This window comes from Gorilla gorilla, chromosome 7 (assembly GCF_029281585.2).
Source record: "Gorilla gorilla gorilla isolate KB3781 chromosome 7, NHGRI_mGorGor1-v2.1_pri, whole genome shotgun sequence".
Classification (NCBI taxonomy): Eukaryota; Metazoa; Chordata; class Mammalia; order Primates; family Hominidae; genus Gorilla; species Gorilla gorilla.
The window spans coordinates 6,062,326-6,078,559 of NC_073231.2; the positions used below are offsets into that span (position 1 = coordinate 6,062,326).

A 16,234-nucleotide genomic window follows, 5' to 3' on the forward strand; every position below is an offset into this window, starting at 1 on the left:
CTACAAAATTAAAGAAATTAGCTGGGTGTAGTGACGTATGCCTGTGGTCCCAGCTACTTGGGAAGCTGAGCAGGCAGGATCCCTTGAGCCCAGGAGGTAGAGGCTGCAGTGAGCCATGATCACACCTGTGCTCCAGCCTGGGTAACAGAGAAAGACCCTGTCTCATAAATAACACATAAATGTAGGCAGCTGGTAGAAATCATATATCTGTCAGGCACTGTACAGAGAAACCAAGCACATCTCTGGGCCACTTGGCCCAGGGCTGCAGCCCAGCAGTGTCACCTGTGTGTGCCTCCTAAGTGTGGGCGCCGGTTGGTGAGAGCATCCTGTTCCTTGGCGCATTACATTTGTAAGGTGTCATCACCGTAAGAACGAGAGCTAAGAGCCGTCAGAGAACAAGCAGGTTTAGAACAGGCTCCAAGCTGGTTCCCCACTGCCACCACCAGGCCAATACCACGGCAGGCTCACGGAGCCCTGTCCCTTCCGAATCATCCACAGGTGACCAAAAACACAGGCTCCTACTGCTTTTATGAGCTGTGAAGCATTTAGAAACTCTCCAATCTGCCCCATTCCCAGCATTTTCAACGTGGAACAACGAACGGCTGTGCTACGTGTTTTTAAGCCGACAGCAAATACTTGTGCTAAAGTAAACTGTCATGGAAGCATGGCCTTCCCAAATATCTGCCTCAGGGTGGAATTAGCCAGGCTTCTCCCTAATCCGCCTCTTGAAAGGCATGCGTGGGGAGGAGTGGCCTCCCCAGCCCTGTGCCAGCAGGAGACTGTCCTGGCTCTGAACACCCTGTGTGTGTCCCCAGGACCCCAGCGCCATGCCGAGGCCGACATCTCAGGACCTGGCCGGCTACTGGGACATGCTGCAGCTCTCCATTGAGGACGTCAGCATGAAGTTCGACGAGCTGCAGCGGCTGCGGCTCAACGACTGGAAGATGATGGAGTCCCCGGAAAGAAAGGTAAGGGCATCCGTGCAGGGCCGGCTCCCAGCAAACCCCCTTTCCCACTGCACTAATGACCTGCTGCAGATAGAGCATGACAACGGGGTTCTCAGTCTTTTGCTGGCAACACACGAGCAAATTTTCCTCTATGTATGTGTGCACATGTGTATACGCACGTGTGTGTGCATGTGTGTGCATGTGCCCAAAATGGGGCAGAATTGAAGCCTTGGGCATGGGTGGTAAATAATAGGGTCTCCCCTGCTCTGTCTCTTCTATATAAGCCTTTCAGAGAGACACTAGCCAAGATCACAAGCAAACCTGCAGCCTCATTCCTGACAGGGATCTCACCTATGAATTATCTTTATCAAACTTGTTCTCATTGTGTAAATATTAAGCTGGCTTCCCACAGGGAAAGTTTTAGGCCTGGTTATGGACTATCTCCTATTCAATATACCTTCTAGTATGGCCACTATAGGCAAGGTGACATTTTATACCTTATTGAACCGTTTGATGAATTAATCTTCCTGTAGATCCATCAGCCTCAGCCCTTAAAATAGGCTGAAATTTGCCATTAAATCTGAACCCTGGCATTTCACTTCTTCCATGATGCTGTCATCAGAAGAACTAGTAGATAGTTCTGAGTTAGCAGCAAAGACATAGATTTCCTCACACGTTTTAAAGACGTCCTGAGGAACCATAATTGGATTTTTCTAGACAAATGTTATTAATTAAAATGATAAAGAAAATCAAGTCGGCATCCTTTGGGGAAGTGGTGTTTGGTATCCAGCAAGGATGCACACCTGGGTCATGAGAACGAGAGCCAGATCTAGTCGTCCTCATCATCGGCTCCTCCCAGAAGGTGCCCTGGCCACTAGTGGAGTTCCAGGCCAGATGCAATGGATCCACAGGTTCCCTCTCATCCCAGACGAGAGGGGAGTGAGGTGGGATTGCACAGGGTCCATGTAAGCCATGCGTGGGACAGGTCCACATAAGCCATGCATGGGACTAGGCAGGTCCACTTAAACCATGTGTGGGACAGGTCCACGTAAGCCATGTGTGGGATTAGGCAGGTCCGCGTAAGCCATGCATGGGACTAGACAGGTCCAAGTAAGCCACGCATGGGAGTAGGCTGGTCCACGTAAGCCATGCATGGAACAGGTCCACGTAAGCCATGCATGGGACTAGGCAGGTCCACGTGAGCCACGCATGGAACAGGTCCATGTAAGCCATGCATGGGACTAGACAGGTCCAAGTAAGCCATGCTTGGGAGTAGGCTGGTCCACGTAAGCCATGCATGGGACAGGTCCACATAAGCCATGCGTGGGACTAGGCAGGTCCATGTAAGCCACGCATGGAACAGGTCCATGTAAGCCATGCATGGGACTAGACAGGTCCACGTAAGCCACGCAAGGAACAGGTCCATGTAAGCCATGCATGGGACTAGACAGGTCCAAGTAAGCCATGCGTGGGACAGGTCCACATAAGCCATGTGTGGGACTAGAGAAGTCCAAGTAAGCCATGTTTGGGACAGGTCTGTGTAAGCCATGCATGGGACTAGGCAGGTCCATATAAGCCATGCATGGGACAGGTCCACGTAAGCCATGTGTGGGACTAGGCAGGTCTGCGTAAGCCATGCATGGGACTAGACAGGTCCCAGTAAGCCATGCATGGGACTAGACAGGTCCCAGTAAGCCATGCATGGGACTAGGCAGGTCTGCATAAGCGATGCATGGGACAGGTCCACGTAAGCCATGCATGGGACTAGGCAGGTCCACGTAAGCCATGCATATGACAGGTCCACATAACCCATGTGTGGGACTAGACAGGTCCGTGTAAGCCACGGTTTGGATCTGAGGTGAAGGAGATGATCAGTGATGCTCCTGAGGGAGAAGGCTGTTCGAAAGGAACGTACTGAAGTTAGCCCAGGTGCACGCGATGGTTCCGTCTAGTTTCCATTCTTTGGTCATTGAGAGCGAACGTGAGCCCATCTACCCAAGCTGCGCATAGAGTATGATTCTCAAAATGGAAACGTCTTTGGGAGGCCAAGGTGGGTGGATCACGAGGTCAGGATATCAAGACCATCCTGGCTAACACGGTGAAACCCCATCTCTACTAAAAATACACAAAATTAGCTGGGCACAGTGGATCACACCTGTAATCTCAGCACTTCGGGAGGCCTAGGCAGGTGGATCATGAGGTCAGGAGATCAAGATCATCCTGGCTAACACGGTGAAACCCCATCTCTATTAAAAATACAAAAAAAAAAAATTAGCCGGGCGTGGTGGCGCGCGCCTGTAGTCCCAGCTACTCAGGAGGCTGAGGCAGGAGAATGGAGTGGACCCGGAAGGCAGAGCTTGTAGTGAGCCAAAATCGTGCCACTGCACTCCAGCCTGGGCAACAGAGCGAGACTCTGTCTCAAAAAAAAAAAAAAAAAGAAAATGGAAATGCTTTCTCGCTGAGGGCAGAGCACACCAGTCCAGAAAGCGAGCAGATCTCCAGCACAGCAGAGGTTCCGTGCCTGAAGAGGAGGCCCTGCCCCTCCTGAACACGGTGTCTTAAAAATTCCCTGGGGTGGGCCCTGCACAGCGTCTGCTGGACACTCCTACAGTGCCACACCCACAGGCCTGGAAGGTCCTTTGACTGGGGAACCCCCACAGGAAATACTGATGTGTACGTCTCACAGGCTCACAGTTCACGGGACACCAAAAGAGGAAACAGATCCTCTTCTCTCCTTTTCTCTTGGCATCCCCTGAACTATGAGGACAGTTATGTGCTGAAAAAAGGAATTACTTGTTAAAGTAGCTGAAGGTTTCACTGAACTGATCCCCCCCCCACCCCCATTGTTTTAGATGGATGCCAAGAAGTCAGGTAAGAGTCATTGCTTCTGGCCCAGTCATGTAAAATGAGCCGAGGGAACAAAGTTCCAGACACCAAAGCAGGCTTCTTGCCACAGGCCTCCTCCATACTCACACAACTGCCTGTCTTACCCCAATCTACAAGCACCTCTGGGCTCCCTTTGGAATTTTTCAGAGGCCGAAGAGAAAAAGACATGAGTGGAGTTTTCCTGTTTTTCTCCCCCAAAACTAGATATCTGCTTAGGAAAGTGGTTCTGATGCCTTCTGCCATGTGCCCTTTCCTGGGAAGGAAACAGCTGGCTATGTAGAGTCCCTGTCATGGCTCCGTCCAGAAAGGGAGACGGGGCAGGTCCCACTGTCTTTAGGAACAATGTGAATCGCAGTTGTGGACACAGACCTTTTGTGGGAACAAGTGCAAGCATTACCCTTTGCATTTGTTGCATAATTGTGAGATTTATCTAAAACGGCATATACATATTTTAGCGTGACTTATCTGAGAGTCTGAGCTAAGGGTCAGAAATACTTATTTGCGTCTTTTTACAAAGCAAGCAAGTGAATAGTGGTTTTATAAATATCGTCCATGTCAATGGGATTTTAGGCCAATTAGAGAATTGGGCCAGTGTTTCCCCACACACCCACTCATGTAAGATGGTTTTCATGAACATATTGGAATCCCAGAGTCTGCAGAAAACCCTGCAGTGTTGAATAGGGATGTCCAGCGATGGTGTCCAAAACCCTCGCGATGCTCGGAGATGACACACGGCTTTGGGAAGTGCAGGAATCGGGCGACAATGTCAGATTAACTCAGTGACTGCAGAGACGCAAGGTGCGAATCTGCAGAATTCATTTCCTGATTTGTCATCGCTGCCCCTGACGCCTCTGCCCCCTTTGGAGAGTGTGAGGGAGCTTCTACAAATTCCATACCGTGCGGAAGGCAAGCCTGTGGCCTGGGACTCAGGGACCAGGGGAAACGTGGGAAGGGAATGAAGGATGCCGCCCTGGGGGTTGCGGTCGGGAAGGGTGTGGGCCAGACCCCAGGGCCGCTGAGCTCGCGAGCTGTTAGGACCCTCCTCCGACCACCTGCCAATGTTGACTTGCGGTGCTTTTCAGGAAGAAAGAAAGGTCCCGCCTCCAATACCAAAGAAGCCTCCCAAAGGGAAATTTCCCATCACAAGAGAAAAATCCCTGGACCTGCCCGACAGACAACGCCAGGAAGCCCGGAGACGACTCATGGCCGCCAAGCGAGCGGCGTCCTTCCGGCAGAATTCTGCCACCGAGCGCGCGGACAGCATCGAGATCTACATCCCCGAGGCCCAGACCCGGCTCTGAGGACGGAGGCCGGCCACCTTCCCCTTGGTTGTTTCTGCTTTTTCACAAAACGCTTGTACAGTTCGTTGCCTCCCTGGTGGTTTCTGTCTCCTTGCTTCCACTGAACACGCCCTTGCTCTTACGCTCCTTGTACCGTGAACACAGTGCAATGCCGGTGGCCTCAGAGTCCACGGAGCTCGTGGCGAGGACGACTTTTGCTTTTTTTTTTTTTTTTTTTAAACTGGTGGCCTGGCTCACACTTGGCTCTGAGGGACAGGTGTGGTGAGACCTGATTTCTCCTCCGTGTTCTCAGAGGACGGCGAGAAATGCCTCTGGAGCTGGAACCCAGCTTACATTTTGTTATTTCTATTTTTATAAATTGTGTGATAATTAGAGGTAAGAATAACAAATAACTATAAATGGGTGCATCTCACCACTCCCTAGAGGCATTAGACACCAAGTGGAAGGTGCTACAACCTGAAGTGCAGGAAAGAAAGGCCCATTCCCCTCGCACAGCCGAGCTTTTACCCCGAGCACAGGCGGCCAGTCCGCCCGCTCCGCTCTCCTGCTCCTGTGTCCGTCACAGATAGAAAACATGAGGCTCCTTGTGTCAAGCTTCCTGTGATGGAAAGGGACCTCCCCAACCACCAAACTCCCCGCCATACAGTTCTCCAAAATCCCAGGCGAAGACAAGTCTGAACCCACGAAAATACCCAGCACAGCATCTACACATTCAAAAGATAAGCTGAGTGTTCCCACAAGGAAGTCACCCGCAGAGAGGAGAGTCTTACGGAGGGCTGGGAGCATAAAAGGAAAACAATGTCCTTACTTCTAAACAGTTATTGTATTTTTTATTTCTTTGTAACTTAAAATACGACACCCAGTATTTTCTTTAAGTTTCACCATTTACGCTACATGTGATTTTTTTAATGTATGTATATATATATTCTCAAATTGCTCTATCAGCTGACTTTTCAGGGTATCCTTAAAAAAAAAACACACGAAAAACAAAAGTTTGCTTGTTTAAAATGACAGTTGTGATGTAAAAAGTTTAAGAAATATGAATGTGAGTGGTAAGTATATCTCAGTTTAAATGGTAAAGAAGAAATGTAGTTTACATTTGTATTTTTCCAGAATTCTTTTGTCCTATGCAGTATTGCTAAAGTCAAGAATATATTCCTTGCCTGTGTTAGACATGAAGGGAAAAAGAGGTCACATATTGTGATTTCCAGCTGTAGCATTCAAAAAAAAAAAATTGGTGTTCATGACTCTGTGGTCGGTGCCAGAGGAAAATAGGAACAACTCTAATTAATAGGCTTTCTGTGTATATAATTAAATTCAGCTGCTGCGACCATTGTTCTGACACGACTTCTGTTTCACAGTTCAGACCGGTCTTCAAAGGAAAAGCCTATCCGATTTTTCCATGGGTTCCAGTTTCAGAGTTCTCATTATTACTCAAAGTAAAAGCGGACTGCGATTTAAGATGTTTCCACCCCAATTCCTGGTCTTCCTTCCCGGCTTAAGGAGTACCACGTACTTAGCCACAGGCAGAACAGCTTTCGATGACCCCATAGCACTTTGCTTCTTCACCTTGATTTGCACTTTACAATGTCCCCAGCCCCTCTGCAGCCCGTGGCTAGCAGGGCGTTGGATGTGCGGTTGCCCCCCAGCGCGCCCTCCAGAGCTGTGGTGTCTCCCCTGCCTCATTCCCCACATCCCACTGAGCATGGGACCATTGGGAGCAGAGCTGATATTAAAGCATGTTTAGCTTCGAAGTTTTACTTTTTTAAAGCTGAGTAGTTAAGAATTCCCTGTAAAAACAAAACCCTGTAAATTGAGCCTCATGTCTGGTATATATTTTACCAAACAGCCTTAAAATATATTTGGAAGCAAAAATCAGTACGAATGTATCTCCTTGAAAAATGCAAAAAAAAAAACCCTGAAATATTCTTCTATAAATGAATCCTATTTCCCCAGAGTGTTCAAGGCATTTTTCTACCTAAATAAATACCTAAATCTTGAGTAGTGTACAGTAATGACGCTTCTTCCTATATCCACTCTTATTATGTTAAAACAAATGTATTTGCGAGTATTGGCATTTTAGACTTTAAAAATGCTGTATGATTTCAGATGAACTCTGCTGTTTAGAAGTAACCACAGAAAAGCAAAGTCAGTGTACAGTCCGAGTGAAAAGAAATGTAATGTGGATAAAGGCCCGCCACCTCCTCACATTGGTCTATCTACTGGCAGCTGATATGTTTAACTCATTTCCTTGAGCTTATACAAAACATATAAAAGCAAACTGTTAAAGTAGACAATAATTATTTGTCTCAAATCCCAGATTCTATGATCCCTGCTTAAAAGAAAATGTTCACTGGATGTAGGTTGATTTCTTATGTTTTGTAGACTCATTGTTATTTTTCAATCCCCAAAAGTCTTGGCCTAAACCATCCCTAGGTGAGCAGACTAACCTACCACTACCTTGCACAGGGGTTGGTGACTCGACGTGGTGAATGTGCACACGCCCTGCCTGGTCCGCCATGTTCCAAAGATGATTTAATGGTAGAACAGATACCTGCTGCTAGACCTGATGGAATGTTACCTGTCCGTGTTACATAATCAAGTGCAATATACTCAGTTCTCATGCAGGTGACATTCTACCATGAAACGCAGAAGATAAGCCATGTTTCTGTATTGTACATGTAAAGAAAAATAAAACTGTTTATGATACTTGTGTTAGTCACTCGAGCTAGCTTATGTCAGCCACTTCTAGCAAATCATGCCATGGAGCTCACGACGTGTGACCATTTCGTCATATTTAAAATATAACTTCAAGAAAAGAGTAAGCATCCATTGGAGAACACGGCTGAAAATTATTGTGCTGTTCTAGGAACATCATCCTAGAGAGTGTGATGTTCACTATAACCCCATACCTACATTCCCTAATGATACAGCCAATCACAGGTGAAACCCAGACACTCTCCTTAGAGCCGACAGGTTGATCCTGCTGTGTTGAAGGCTGTGGTTAATAAAACACAAGTATGATAAACAGGACTGAGCGTTTAGCCCGGGAAAGGAGAATGCTGCTTGTCACCTAGAGTGCTTTCCTTGTGATGCATCTCTCGCATCTTCACGTGTTGTTGTGTTTGAGGTAAAACTAGTTGTTATCAATGACAATTTTTACCATAGTTTTCTCAGCAAATTTATATCACCATCTTAGAATGGTATATAAAAAAATTGAACTGTTTATGATACCAAAAAATTACAGTTTTGTTTAAAAGGAAATGTTGATGTTTTCAACTCCAAATCAATTCTAAAAACTTCAAGCACTTAATGGAAAGGTAAATGGTCAGATAAAAATATAATTACCTGTAAGGTTATCTGGTTTTAAAAGAAAAAAAAAAGGCTACAAAATCAGTGACCTACTAAGTAGACGGAATTTTTCCCTGCTGCTTCTTATGAAAGTGGCCAGGTTTATGATTAGAAGACATAGTGGCAGAGCACACATGTGCATAGGTTCTGATTATTTCTCTTGGAGCATATGTCCTTGTCTTGATTTTTGCCTTTTCGATGCCATATTAAGCAGCCACCGTTTCCACCCCTTTCATTAGAAGGCCCTGCATCCGTAAATTCGCTCATCTCTGTTTTTGTTAGATCCTTGTAAGCATCGCTACCCCAGTCCAGGATGGAATTTCACAGGAAAGTGAAGGGATACTGCAGGCCTGTGTTTGCAGCACCTGTGGTGACTGTGGAATGAGCTCTATTAGGGACAGCTGTCTGGTTTGCGCCAAACCTTCTGGGGGCGAATAGGGAGTGGGGGAGGTGGGTCCAAGTCTTCCTCAGGAAGGCCTTTTCTATCGGCAGCAATTCCATCAAGCCTAGCCATCCTGTGGTCCTGAGCATGAAGGGGCCAGGGGACCTCCTGGGAGATGCAGCTTGTGTTTCAGCTGTGTTTCATCAGTCAGCCTTGCTTGGAATTCTGGCAGGTTCCCCGGGGTGTTTCAGCGGACAGGAGGCCCACGTGCCGTGGCTGAGTCAGCCTGGGTACCCCAGTCACCAGCAGGGCCATCCTTGATGACAGGGCCCCCCATGAACCTGGGAGAGGCAGCGGGAAATGTGTGAGAGGGTGTGCGCTGGTACGGACATAAAAGCATTGTCCAAAACAGCACTGGTTCGGGGAGGGCCCCTGGATACTGCCTTTGGCCCACACTGAAAACTGGAATTGCCCCACCTGTGAGCACAGAAACACACTTCTCCAACACGGGCCGAAATAACTAAACTCCACATGGTTCCTGCCTGCTCATTTCCCAGCCCTCTTCTTCTCAAGCCTGAACTTCATTTTTTTTTTAGCTGCAAATTTAACAGGCTAATTTAAAACAGCAGTTTTCAGACGACAGCCCCTGGGAATGCTCCAGGGTTCTCTTGTTTTGATCTGCATGTCTGTTTACACTTCTCTGTAGGCGTGGGTTGAATACAAGGTTCCAAAACTTTAAAATAGCAAACCACGAGCTTAAGAGATGAAAAAGATGACCCTTTTCTGATTAGGATCCGTAACTGTGGGCTGGGGCAATGCAGTGTGCTTCATTCAGCGCCGTGTGTCAGCCATGACACACACCACATAAGGTCAGCTCAGAGCCCATGGCTTCCCTGCAGGAGCCCCATCTTGTCGCTATTAGTTGGGAGCTGCAATACATTGTTGGCCATAAACAAAGTGCTAAAGGAAAGGGTTTGCTTCTACGCATTCGGCTGAATGCCCCCAGTGCAGGGTGGCAGCAGAATGTTCTGGAAATGAAGGAGATATTGCTAGGAATCTCTAGGCTGTTAGGCAACCTGGCTTTTATTCATCCTCAGCCAGCAACTCATCTCAAGTTTGTGTCTCAGTTTTTTCCTCTAGAAAGGGGATTACAGTTCCTGTCCCTGTCTTCCTCCAGGACACATTGTGAGGATTAATGACATATTGGCTCTAAAGTCCTTTGAGCTCCTGGGAACAGGTGGTGAAAGTGTGAATTATTGCTAAGGATTACTCGCTGGCCTCTTCTAGAATGCCGCCCTCCCAGCTCTGCAGGGCACGCTGCCAAAATCCAGGCTGGTCGTAAATATCTCAGAGATAATCAGGGACCACCAGAGGCAGAGGCCATGAGACTGTCTTTGGAAAGGTTTGGAAATGCAGAAATAACTACAAGGGCCGTTCTCCTTAGCTTCTGGCTTTCAACTGTTTCTAGATGCTTCCAAGAACAAGAACCCAGCACCAACCAGAATTAGGCCACGTTTTCACCATTACTTAAGCTCAGTCGCCTCTTAGATGAAATGAGGAGATAAACTAAACATTAAAATGATGAAGAAAAAAAATTATTTGGAAGCAGAAAACCGCATGGGTGGGGAAACAGCAGGAACGAAATCAGACACACTGACTCAAACCACGGAAGGGTTTGAGAAGCCCACCCCTCTAATTCCAGCTGTTTGTAATTTCTCTACTTCGCACGTGAGAGAAGGCAGAGGTGGTCCGTGGGAAAGCTCCGGGAAATAACCGTCTTTCATCCTTGCCACATTGAAAAATGTCCACAATTTTATGAATTGCTGTCCTAACCCTGGCGTTTTTATCCAGTGTTAAAATAAATTATTTCAAGTTTCAATGTAAACACTTAACAGATGACTCCTTTGCAGAAGAAATGTTCGTTACCTACTATCAAACTACTTTTTAACAGATTTTGTATATACACACACAAGTTGACAGAGGTTTACCTCCCTACTTTCTTAGATTTTATGTAACTCTTTTCATTGGTGCTTATTCAGAACCTGAAAGCCTTGGGCATCCAAGCTTTCACCTACTCAATGGAGGAGAGGTGATAATAAATGAAAAGATTGACACCAGGTTTCTTGGACAAATTTAAGTTCAAATTTATCTCTTTCAAGTAGACCATGGTCTCCCTAGAGAGTGTGTTGGCTTGTGTCTGCCAGTACGACAAAGGATGCTCCCAGCTTGATCGTGGTACCTTATGGAAGCCACTCACGCATTCTCTGATTTACCCCCAAAACACTACCATGCCCCAGCCCCGCTCATTTGAATAATACAATCATATCACTTTCAAAGGGCTCAGCAAGAATGTTCCCCTCACTCCACTTTTTAACTGGTTTGCTGAACTCAACAAGGCTTCCCCTTACGAGCAGTGAGACCTAGGCTCCTTTCGAACGCTTCCTTCCGAACGGTAAGCCACTTCGCTCTCGGACAGGACAGGTCCTCCCTGCAGAGAGACACAACTCATCCCCCGACCTTCCATACTACAGACCAAAATACCCAGGTGTGGCCTAAGGACTATATTAAATGCCTCCTATAGAAATTCAAGGAATGTTAGAACCAGGAAACTAGCTGTTTAAAGTTTTAGAGAAGTATATAAATATATATATAAATATAAATATGAAATCATATCGAGTGTGAGGATGAACAGAGTGCCAAATATCCAGCATCTGTACAAAGTCATTCACTGGAATTCAACTATTTTATGTAATTCTCTTTCTCACGCTTTTATGGTTCTTTTGATAAATTCTATTTAGTAGCATGCAGGATACCTTATCTGAATGTGCAATATGCTATTCATCACCACGACAATTTCTTACTTCTTCTTAATAACTTACCAGAATGTTGGTCATTCCTTTAAGGCATTTAAGGATTGCTTTATTTGTGTTCTTTTTTCCCATGACTTTTTTTCACTCTCAGCTGACTGTAAGAAACTGCGCACCGTTTCCGCCATAACCGTCCTGTGACGATGCCTCCATTTGACTTCTGTATCGCTGATGTTCACCTCCTGTAAATAGTTCGGCAATTAAATTTTTTGAGAAAAGTAATGTTTACTTTTTTATTGGAGTGAATTCTCGTGTTATTTTAATCTCAGAAAAATTATATAGACCAAAGAGTTTTATCCGAAAAAAAATTACACTCTTCCTCCATTATATATTTCATTGTTGAAATATCCTCAATTTCTCTATATTTTAAGAAGTAATGGACATTTATTAAGGCTACAGATTTAATATGTATGCAAAATGGTATAGATTAAATGAGTTTTTAATTAATAAATCCTACAGTATTTAGTTAACGGTTGTTTTACGCTCTTTTGAGTTGCATTGAAAAGAGACGCACGTTAGCTCACTGGACCTCATGGATCCAGGCTCCAGTGAGACAGGGTGGGATGTGGACTTGGTGATGAAACTCCAGGAGGACAAGTGGGTTCCAGTCCCCAGTGAGCCTGCAACTGCCAGGAAGCAGTGCAAGCCAGTCCATCCAGGGAGGTGACCAGTCTAGGAGGTGGACCAGTCCGGGGAGAGGACCAGTCCAGGGAGGGGACCAGTCCGGGAGGTAAACCGGTCTGGGGAAGTGACCAGTTAGAGAAGGTGGACCAGTCCGGGGAGGTAGACCAGTCTGGGGAAGTGACCAGTTAGAGAAGGTGGACCAGTCCGGGAAGGTGGACCACACGTCACCACTCTGAGCAGTTGCTCCCTGCCTTCCACCTCCTTGGTCAGTTGCACCTGCCCTTCTTTCTCTTGCCTGTGACCAGCTAGTCTCACCCACCTCAGTGAGAAATCCTGCTGCCTCATGTCTCTGCACCTTCTTTCTATGCACTCCTTGCCTGGACACTGAGTATTGCTCTCCAGTCTCCCCAGGGGCACAGTGCAGCTCTTGAGGACGACCCTCCCCCAGCACACATCAGGACTGTGTTTCATGCATTGTTTTTCATGTCTTTCCTTTACTGTATTTCTTTTCAAGATACACTTATAACCAGTGAAAACAAAGCTTTATATATTTTTCTTTTTTAATCCCATAGCCCTTCAATAAATATTTTAATTTACTTGGCCTTTCATTTGAAACTTTATACCTTCATCCTCATGTGGTCAAACATTATTTTCCCAGAAGTCAGTAAAAGTACAAATAAATTACTATGGAATTCATTTTAAATTATAACAAGATAATTTATAGAACCTTTTAATTAAAAACCAAGAGACCAGTGCATGAGAATTTCTGGTTTCTCATACAGCATTCTGTCCTCACAACAAGAAAAAGTGGAACAAGCTGAAAATCAGCAATTCTTTGTAGATTCTTATCAAAATGAATGTCACAGGGCAAACAGCTCCCCCAGAATGAGAGAGGCTGACACAGAGACTCACAACCCACTGAGCAGATGCCCAGGTACGGAAACCTCTGTGGGCACCTGTGCTGGGCTGGGGAAGCCTGACCCGTGGCTGACAAACCCAGAAGCTCAACGTGGACAAACCTGAGGATTGAAAACTCTAGGGGGCCCAGTCTTAGGACACCCCCCACATCTTGTGAGCTTTACCCCCAGGAACTACCCCCCTCCAGGTTCTCAGGATATAGATCAGAGAAAAACGCCCTTGTGTTTCCAGCAGGTGGGGGGAAAGTAGCCATTCTGAAATATGCCCAGAGCATCTGTTCACCTTAAAAAAAGGCCCTCAAGTGAAAGTATCCTACCAAAGCCTAACAGACAGACTTGGGGTTTGCCAGAGTATGACATATCTAGGGGAAGGGAAAGACCCTATGCCAGCCGCCTCTAGCCATCCTAAGGAGGGGTGGGGAGGGGGTACTGGGAAGGATTTACAAAGATCAGACCTCAGGGCACAGGCTCACTGAAAGACTAAGACCCAATCATAGGATAAGAGAAAGCTTCCCCTCCCCCCTACACCTTCCCATTCCATCAATAGCACTTTTGTATTAAAAAAGAGGGAGGCCGGGTATGGTGGCTCACACCTGTAATCCCAGCACTTTGGGATGCCAAGGTGAGAGGATCGCTTGAGCACAGGATTTTTTAAAAAAGAGACCCAACAGCATGCTGTTACCAGAAAAGCGCTTTAAATATAAAGACACTGATTAAAAGTAACACCATAGAGCAGTGTATACCATGCTAACACTAATCCAAAGAAAGCTGCAGTCACTGCATTAACACCAGACAGGGCACCCTTCAGACAAGAAATCTCCTCCAGGACACAGAAGGACATGACATAATGATAAAGAGGCCAGTTCTCCACAAAGGCATGACAATGCTCAACGTGCCTGTGCCTAAAAACAGTGTCAAGTGACACGAAAACCAGCAGAACTACAAAGAAAGAGAAATCCACTGTGGCGGGTAGGGAGCTCAGCACCTGTCTACCAGTAACTGACAGATCCAGCCAGCAGAAAATGAGGAAGGACATAGCTGACCTCAACAGCACCACTGGATACCTAGCTATAATGAACACCTAACACCCTACTTCATCCAACTACAGTGGAACACACATGCTTCCCAAGCTATATGCTGGGCTACAAAACACACCTTAACAAATGTAAAAAAGCACCACTGGTTACCTACCTATAATGAACACCTAACACCCTACTTCGTCCAACTGCAGCAGAACACACATGCTTCCCAAGCTACACTCTGGGCTATGAAACACACGTTAACAGATGTAAAAGAATAGAGTCATATAATGTATGAACTCTCAATTCCACAACGGAGTTAAACCAGAAATCAGTAACAGAAAGACAGCTGGAAAATCCCCAAACACGTGGAGATTAAGCAATGCACTTCTAATACCACATGGATCTACAAAGAAGTCTCAAAAGAAATTTAAAAATATTTAAACTAAATGAAAAGAACAACACAATATATGTAAATTTGTGAGATGCAGCAAAAGCAGTGCCTGGAAGAAATGCATAGCGTTCAATGCCTGTATTAGAAAAGAATGATCTAAAAGCAATCAGTTAGATTTCCATCTTAGCAGGCAGTTGAAACCAAAGTAAGCACAGGAATAGAAATAATAAAAATTAGAGCAGAAATCAATACAATTGAAAATAGGAAATAGAGAAAAATAATGTAATCAAAAGCCAGTGCTTTGAAAAGATCAATAAAATTGATAAGCCGCTAACCGTTCACTCTCCTGGAAAAGGGGCTGCAGCCAGGGAGCCAAGTGGTCTGACTCGGTGGGTCCCACCCCCAAGGAGCCCAGCAAGCTAAGATCCACTGGCTTGAAATTCTTGCTGCCAGCACAGAAATCAACCTGAAATCAACCTGAAATGCTCGAGCTTGGTGGGGGGAGGGGTGCCCACCACTGCTGAGGCTTGAGTAGGCAGTTTTACCCTCACCGTGTAAACAAATCCTCTGGGAAGTTCGAACTGGGCAAGCCCACCACAGCTCAGCAAGGCCACTGTGGCCAGACTGCCTCTCTAGACTCCGCGTCTCTGGGCAGGGCATCTCTGAAAAACAGGCAGCAGCCCCAGTCAGGGGCTTGTAGATAAAACCCCATCTAACTGGGACAGAGCACCCGGGGGAAGGGGCGGCTGTGGGTGCAGCTTCAGCAGAATTAAACGTTCATGCCTGACGGCTGCGAAGACAACAGCAGATCTCCCAGCACAGCACTCAAGTTTCTGCTAAGGGTCAGACTGCTTCCTCAAGTGGGTCCCTGACCCTTGTGTATCCTGACTGGGAGAAACCTCCCAGTAGGGGCCAACAGACACCTCATACAGGAGAGCTCTGGCTGGCATCTGGCAGGTGCTCCTCTCGGAAGAAGCTTCCAAAGGAAGGAACAGACAGCAATCTTTGCTGTTCTGCAGCCTCCGCTGGCGATGCTCAGGCAAACAGGGTCTGGAGTGGACCTCCAGCAAACTCCAGCAGACCTGCAGCAGAGGGGCCTGATGGTTAGAAGGAAAACTAACAAATAGAAAGCAATAGCATCAACATCAACAAAAAGGACATCCACACCAAAACCCCATCTGAAGGTCACCAGCATCAAAGACCAAAGGTAGAGAAATCCATGAAGATGGAAGAAACTGGCACAAAAAGGCTGAAAATTCCAAAAGCCGTAACGCCTCTTCTCCTCCAAAGGATCACAACTTCTCGCCAGCAAGGGAACAAAACTGGACAGAGAATGAGTTTGATGAATTGACAGAAGTAGGCTTCAGAAGGTGGGTAATAAACTCCTCTGAGCTAAAGGAGCATGTTCTAACCCAAAGCAAGGAAGCTATGAACCTGGAAAAAACGTTAGAGGAATTGCTAACTACAATAACCAGTGTAGAGAAGAACATAAATGACCTGATGAAGCTGAAGACCACAGCATGAGAACTTCGTGAAGCATACACAA

At 46.3% G+C, this 16,234-nt stretch overlaps 1 protein-coding gene across 6 annotated transcripts in view; it reads left to right on the forward strand.

Annotated features, from left to right (window-relative positions):
- Positions 1 to 12,199, forward strand: part of DLGAP2 (DLG associated protein 2) — a 968,326-nt gene extending 956,127 nt beyond the window's left edge. For all 6 annotated transcript variants that reach the window (XM_055347993.2, XM_063709014.1, XM_055347996.2 and 3 more), the window contains 2 exons: positions 816 to 968; positions 4,916 to 12,199. In XM_055347993.2, coding sequence (XP_055203968.2) covers positions 816 to 968; positions 4,916 to 5,134 — 372 coding nt within the window. In that variant the 3' untranslated portion in view covers positions 5,135 to 12,199. The remainder of the gene's footprint in view (positions 1 to 815; positions 969 to 4,915) is intronic.
- The last annotated feature ends 4,035 nt before the right edge of the window (positions 12,200 to 16,234 follow it).